The sequence below is a fragment of the Cucumis melo genome, chromosome 4, assembly GCF_025177605.1.
Source record: "Cucumis melo cultivar AY chromosome 4, USDA_Cmelo_AY_1.0, whole genome shotgun sequence".
In the NCBI taxonomy this organism is placed as follows: Eukaryota; Viridiplantae; Streptophyta; class Magnoliopsida; order Cucurbitales; family Cucurbitaceae; genus Cucumis; species Cucumis melo.
Window position 1 is genome coordinate 27,019,484 of NC_066860.1, and position 7,287 is coordinate 27,026,770.

General features: G+C 35.8%; 1 protein-coding gene across 2 annotated transcripts; it reads left to right on the top strand.

The window, feature by feature from the left end:
* The first annotated feature begins 692 nt into the window (after positions 1–692).
* On the top strand, positions 693–5,691 carry LOC127149059 (uncharacterized). Of its 2 annotated transcripts, XR_007820285.1 has the most exons (7): positions 693–1,163; positions 1,284–1,370; positions 1,932–2,038; positions 3,488–3,608; positions 4,107–4,197; positions 4,626–4,800; positions 5,601–5,689. XR_007820285.1 is itself a non-coding variant. In XM_051083806.1 (5 exons), the coding sequence occupies exons 1-5, from the start codon at positions 1,110–1,112 to the stop codon at positions 5,604–5,606; spliced, it is 375 nt and encodes a 124-aa protein (XP_050939763.1). In that variant the 5' UTR covers positions 693–1,109; the 3' UTR covers positions 5,607–5,691. The 2 variants fall into 2 exon arrangements, 1 of the variants encoding a protein (XP_050939763.1); XM_051083806.1 differs by lacking the exons at positions 4,107–4,197; positions 4,626–4,800 and having other exon boundaries at positions 5,601–5,691.
* The last annotated feature ends 1,596 nt before the right edge of the window (positions 5,692–7,287 follow it).

Sequence of the window (7,287 nt, forward strand, 5' to 3'; positions counted from 1 at the left end):
AATTATATGGTAGAAACTTATAACTAATTACGGAATACTTAAATAGGAAGAATTAAGAAATAAAAATGAGTTGTGATTTATTGTAAATTGTAGTTAAATAGATAAATGGTTGAATTTCGGGCACTAAAACGAAACACCGAATCGGCGCCCGATAGGACACGTTTTCACACTTTTTATTTTTTTCTCCACGTGGCTATAAAAAATACAAAATAAATCATTTATGGAAAAAACATAGTTTGATGAAAAGTTATGAAGAAATTATTTTAAATTACTGAATTTATTTTTTAACATATTTATAAATAAAATATTTTAATGATATATAGTTATTTATGTTTAATAAGAAACTTCAACGAGACAAATTTTTTATACTTGATAGAAAAATATTTTATCTGTTTTATTATTATTTTTAATATAAAATTAGAGTTGTTTTAAAAATTAGATTTGTTTTTAAATATATTAAATTTTCAGATTTTATTAAATAATGTCTATTAGTAAAATAGCATCACAATTTATAATAGTTTGTCTAAAAACTATTTAAAAAAACAAGTGCATTAAATATTCTTTTGCAAAAAATGTGTATGCACGTATATATTCTTTTAACTTTAATTATATATTATTTTTTTAATTCAAAATCTCTAATAACTTGTTAAAAATTAAAAAGTTTCATTTCATTTCAAATTTCAAAAAAGCAACTCCGCTTCTCCCTCATTTCTAATTTCTTCATCTTTCTTCTCAACGGCAACTATCTCCCCCCTCTTACCCCTCTCTCCGCCTCCCCTTCTCTCTCGATCTCTTGTCTCCTTCGTCTTCCTCAGAATCTTCACTCTTCCTTTCTCTCAATTTCTATTCTCTAAAATGAAGCATCCACCCAAGAAACCCTATCTTGCTAAATACCCATCTCGCCGATCCACTGCCCATTTTCTATTCCTTGCGCTAACGGCGCCGGAATCAAGGGCGGAAGACCCCTAGGAAACCTATGTCGTCTTCCAAAGAAAATGCTTCACCGTCAGATCCCAAATTCCCAACTCCATGGTTCCCGATTCCAAACCCTCGCCGACTAAGTTGAAGAGCCTGCTCCATCTTCTAACCCACTTAAGCGGAAGCTCAGTATGGAGACCGTTCCGGATAATTCCATCCCTGGGTTGTCTGATTCTGTTGCTAAGGTAGTTTACGTAGTGTGATTATGGGGGTTTTGGTATATTTTTTTCTTAATTTGTGTGGTGTAATGATATTTTTCTGTAATATGAAAAATTAATTTGGTCTTATGTTGAATCATCTCACAGATTAGAGAAGATGTAAAATCTGGTGTAGAAAATTTAACAGAGGAGTGTGTATCCACAATGGCAGCCGTTACTCGGCTTCTAATGAAGGTTTTTATCTTCCTCGTGCTAATATGCGCACCTGAGTGCACCCCTATCCCTGCAACCGTGTACTAAAAAAAAGTTGCAGTTGTCCAAAATGTCTATATATAATTTGTATGCCATCCTTTATATTTTTAATATTGTAATTTTGTAGATTGGTGGAACTGACTTCAGTATGCATTGGACCTTGTTAAGTGAAATTAGTTCTGTTACTAAAGCATGAAAAAAGATCAACTTTAATAAAGATTAGAAAATGTTTGACACTTTATAGTCTTGATTTGTGTCAAAGACTACTTAAAGCATGAAGTCTCTCATCATGATATTGTGAAAAATTGCATGCCTTTAGTAGTTCATGGTCTCCACTGTTCTTCCTTTTCATGGTTAACCTTTTAAAATGAATTGAATACAATTTTAAACACCATCTTTATAATCTCAGAATAATTATGCAGGGTTTATCAGAATAATATGTTTGTTTCTTCAGATATACTTAATATTTCTTTGATTGCTCATTCATTTTGGTTTCCATTTTTAGTCGATTATGGTGGCTCACTTTGGAAACTTGTTACATAGCTACTGCCAAAAGCTTTAAATTGCCTTCCGGATGCACCTCAAAATCAGCTTCATTCTTTGTGTTTTCTAATTTCTAGCTCACTCAATTCAGCCATGGAAGTACGGAGGTAAGTAAAGTTCCCTTTTGGAATTCAAGTTCTTCTGTACTTCTTGTTGGAGTTTAAGAGGCATTTTTGTTCTTGTTCTTCTTCTTGCATAACTGTGGTTGTGGAATTTAGGTTTTAGGTAGTGAAAGAACTTGTATTATAGTTTTCTGTGGTAAAAGGAATTGAACCCACTTGCCATATGTTCACTCAATTTGATTTTTTACTGTAAGTTGAGTCAGTTATGGTCATTTTGAAGGGGTTCAACTGCATCTAGGAAGTTGGGAAGGAGTCAAAAGGGATTTTTTAAGCCAAAACTGACTTCTCTCACTTTGCCAGAATTGACTTCTCTCACTTTCTTTCTCTACACTTCTAACTTCCAAAGTTTTTGTGACTGTTAGTAGTTTCATCAAGTGTTTGTGTTTGCTACTTGGTTATGCTTCATAATTGCTTTAGATTCACAAAAATACTATAACCTGTAGCCCTGTAATTCTATCCATTTCAGGAGTTTGAGATCTTTTTGTGTGTAGGAACTAACACAAATTGAATATTTCAAAAGTGAAAAGAAGTTGGGTTTGTAGAAAATAAGTGCCATTTGGTTGAGTTATGACTACTTTTGAAAATGGTTTTATTTTAACTATGACTGCATTTGCTAGTTTCTTTTTTGGTACTTCATTCACCATCCATTTTCTCTCCATGGTTGAGTTTCTCCCCTCATTTACTTTTTATAACATTCATTAGATCACTCTTTAAATCATTCAATTACAAAGGAAAGGCTACTTCAATTCATCATCAGTAAACTATTTTTTTCCTTTAGTAACAATCACTCACATCATTGTCATTTCTCTATGTATTGTATATAGACCAGGGCGATTTCTAGTTCTCTTCTAAGATTAAAGAATTACCAGCTAATCATTTAGGAAATATTGCAGTTAAATGGTTGTTGGGTTGTCAACTATACTATTTTTTATCTGTTTTCTGTGTGCGGTTGAAATTCTTCTGATGTCCCCCATCTCCTGTGATTCTTTTCTTCAAAATCAAATAGTAGAAGTATCTGTTGGTTCATCTGTTCCACTTGCTTTGTCCCCTGTCCAGGAGTAAACCTTCGTATATTGGAGAAACATGCTCACTGAGAACATTTCGATCAATTTCAACAAGCTTTACTACTAGTTTTGATAGGCTTACGAGTTTTGGAAACATAAGATTTGATCGAGAAGTTAGGAGTAAAGGTTTGGGATATCTTAAATGTTTGGGTGATAGAAACCCGGTATTTCTTCATTTGTGGAATGAAATACTTGTCATGTTGTGTGTGATTGCTACCTTGTTGGATCCTTTGTTCTGTTACACCTTGTTGGTTGATTAAGGCAAAAGATGTGTTGGATTTGACAACAAGATGAGAATAGTAGTTGTAATTGTTAGCTCAATCATAGACTTCCTCTACATAATTCTCATAGTCTGTCATTTTCATTTTAGATATTCCACATTTTATAATGCAAAACCTGATGAAGCCGGTGATGGTGTTTGCACAAGAGCTTGGAGATTCTTTTTATCTTACTTCACAATTGACGTTCTTTCAATTCTTCCACTCCCCCAGGTATGAAACTTCATCCTTTGCTGGCTTAGATTCTATCAATCTTATTGTCAAATTTGTCCATTCCATTCGTAACCAAGGATTCATTTGTAGGACAAGAAAGATAATCATCATTTAGAATATATATGTGAGAGTGCACACACAAAAACAACTAATTATTGAAGCAGAAACATAAAAGCATAATTTACGGAGCATACTGTTCTAAGTTAAGTTTGTGCTACAACAAGATATCCACTCTTGATGTTAAAACACAAAGTCGTATTGTCTAATCCCTTTAGTAATCTACAAGAACTCCAAGGAAATAAGCTCTGGGTCATTATCAATTTTGTTTTCCATCCTAAAATATTCAATTATTCTCCTCTTTGGGAAATTATTGGAGGATGACCATGATGGAGATCTCAAATCTTTACACCAACCAACAGTTGTTTGAATGTCTTTTCTATCATTTCTTTCTTCTTACCTGGGAGGGGTTAAAAATTTTCATTTCTTGTGCATTATTAGCCATGCAGGGTTCACAGAAAGATTTGAACTTTTCATTTGTGGTCGTGAGCTGGCCAATGCATTTTCCGAATTGATCGATCGTATTTATCAAGTAAGAGTTGATTATATCAATCATTAATGTTAGAAGGGTGCACACATGATGAAACTTTTTAGCCAATTTCATGGCATTTGAAAGAGAGAAAGTACATTGGTATTGAACTAAAATTAAACTGGATAATCTATCACCTTTTGGAAGATAACTTTCCTACACTTTGTTCCATCTTGTATAGACCCTTTCAGTCAAAAGGTTACCAAAGGAATCGTTTTTGTTATGTGTTATGTGCTTAACTCCATAACAATGTGCGTCCAAGCTCTACATGAGCATTCTATTCTTCTTGCTTGGTATACTTGTGCATTATTGGTTTATGTGCCATGTCAAGAAATAATAGTTTCTATTGGAACGTTTTAGTGTTTCGGTTCCATGATAATTGGAATGGTTGTAATGATCCTTTTCTTTTAAAACAAACAAAATTGGCACAGAGGATGATTAGAAAACCAGATCAGGCAACACAATGAAAAGCATGGCTCAGCTGTTTCTGAAACAGACTCTTTGGACTTCAATTGCCAAAAAGATGAGGATGGTTCTTATGAAGTGACACTTGATGATGATTTTCTTACTGCTCTGGAATATGGAATGCCACTAGCTTCTGGACTGGTATGCTTGTCTTTTCTGTCTGTCCACTTTTATGTATCTCGTTTCGGATGGGATCCTTAATGCACCGCTAGTGAAACTCTAGATCATTCCATTCTTTTGACATAATAAAATCACAGAAAAAGTAGATTAGAGAGTGGCCAATGAAAGTATCTTGAATAGATATTTCATAGCTGCTATGAAGTTTTTCCACATGCAAACATTTAAAAACCAGCTGCTGAAGTCTCCCATGTGAAAGCAACTAAGCAAGTAGTCTATAATTTTGAAGTGCATACAAATTAACGAATCTGGGATGATATTTGATCTATAATTAAATTGTGGAACGTATGATGGATGTTTCGTTGTACTTGGATGTTTAGTATCCCTTTTCCTCGCTGTAATAGATGGAAAAATTTAACTTTCAAGGAATTGGAATTGATAGATTATATGTAGACCTCAAGATCGTAGCCTTTTATTTATTTAGGGTGATGGTATTATTCTGATGCATGTGAAAAATACTCGTGTGTAGGTGGTGGTTTTAGTTCTCATTCCAAGCTTAAGAGGAAATGGATTTAGATACCCATCAATTGATGATTTGTGGGGTATGTGGGAAAAGAACTAGGGTTAAATAATTTGCAAAAGATCAATGTAAGTATCCAATTAGTGGATAGGTCCTATATGTTAGCCCCATAGGCATAGTTGAGGATGTTCTTATTAAAACAGAACTTATTTTTCTCGTTGATTTTAACATCCTAGATACCCATAAATTTTTAGTTTAACTTCTTTAATAAAATTTTATAGAAATTATTGTTTTCTTTTTGTAGGAATAAAGGAAAATGAAGTATAATCGAATTTGGAACCTTTGCAAGCAAGGGGAAGTTTTCTGTTCCCTATCTCTTTTTTTTATCCTTACAATCTTGCTTAAAATGCTTTGAAGACAAGTTAAAGTTTTAAGTGGGGGGTAGGGTTGTAGCTTTGCATGTTCTATGTCCTTTGGGAAATTTTCATTTTGCCAAAAATGTCCAAATTTTAAACTTTTTCAATTTCTTTATTCTTAAAATAAATACCATGTCTAATTTGCTTTCTAGCTTAGACAAGCATGTCTGCCTAACCCTTGAGCATGGAGCTCGGGTTTGTGATTGTGTTTGTCATTTGAATATTTTAAATATGTTGAAAATGCATTCTTTGATAGCTTAGAAATGTGTAGAAGACATGCTATCCATTTTCTAAATATTTTAAATACTGTACATACTTAATAATATGTGTTGAAAACATGGCCTAACCAAAACAAGATCTGCCTAGCCCTTAGAGTCGACTCGGTTAGGTCAAGTAGAATACGTTAGGCTCCCTCAGTATCAGAGCTTGTGTGGGGAACTCTTCACTTTTCGCCTAACCACAACCAGACCTACATAGCCCTTAAAGTCCAGCCGGTTAGGTCAAGTAGAATGCGTTGAGCTCCCTCAGTATCAGAGCTTGTGTGGGGAACTCTTCACTTTTGGCCTAACCAAAACCAGACCTTCCTAGCCTTCAAAACCCAACCGGTTAGGTGAAGTAGAATGCGTTGAGTTCCCTCAGTATCAGAGCTTGTGTGGGGAACTCTTCACTTTTCGCCTAACCAAAACAAGACCTGCCTAGCCCTTAGAGTCCAGCCGGTTAGGTCAAGTAGAATGCGTTGAGCTCCCTCAGTATCAGAGCTTGTGTGGGGAACTCTTCACTTTTGGCCTAACCAAAACCAGACCTACTTAACACATAAAGTCCAGCCGGTTAGGTCAATTAGAATGCGTTGAGCTCCCTCAGTATCAGAGCTTGTGTGGGGAACTCTTCACTTTTGGCCTAACCAAAACCAGACCTTCCTAGCCTTCAAAACCCAACCGGTTAGTTGAAGTAGAATGCGTTGAGTTCCCTCAGTATCAGAGCTTGTGTGGGGAACTCTTCACTTTTCGCCTAACCAAAACAAGACCTGCCTAGCCCTTAGAGTCCAGCCGGTTAGGTCAAGTAGAATGCGTTGAGCTCCCTCAGTATCAGAGCTTGTGTGGGGAACTCTTCACTTTTGGCCTAACCAAAACCAGACCTACTTAACACATAAAGTCCAGCCGGTTAGGTCAATTAGAATGCGTTGAGCTCCCTCAGTATCAGAGCTTGTGTGGGGAACTCTTCACTTTTGGCCTAACCAAAACCAGACCTTCCTAGCCTTCAAAACCCAACCGGTTAGGTGAAGAATGCGTTGAGCTCCCTCAGTATCAGAGCTTGTGTGGGGAACTCTTCACTTTTCGCTTAACCAAAACCAGACTTGCCTAGCCCTTAGAGTCCAGCCGGTTAGGTCAAGTAGAATGCGTTGAGCTCCCTCAGTATCAGAGCTTGTGTGGGGAACTCTTCACTTTTGGCCTAACCAAAACCAGACCTACGTAGCCCATAAAGTCGAGCCGGTTAGGTCAATTAGAATGCGTTGAGCTCCCTCAGTATCAGAGCTTGTGTGGGGAACTCTTCACTTTTGGCCTAACCAAAACCAGA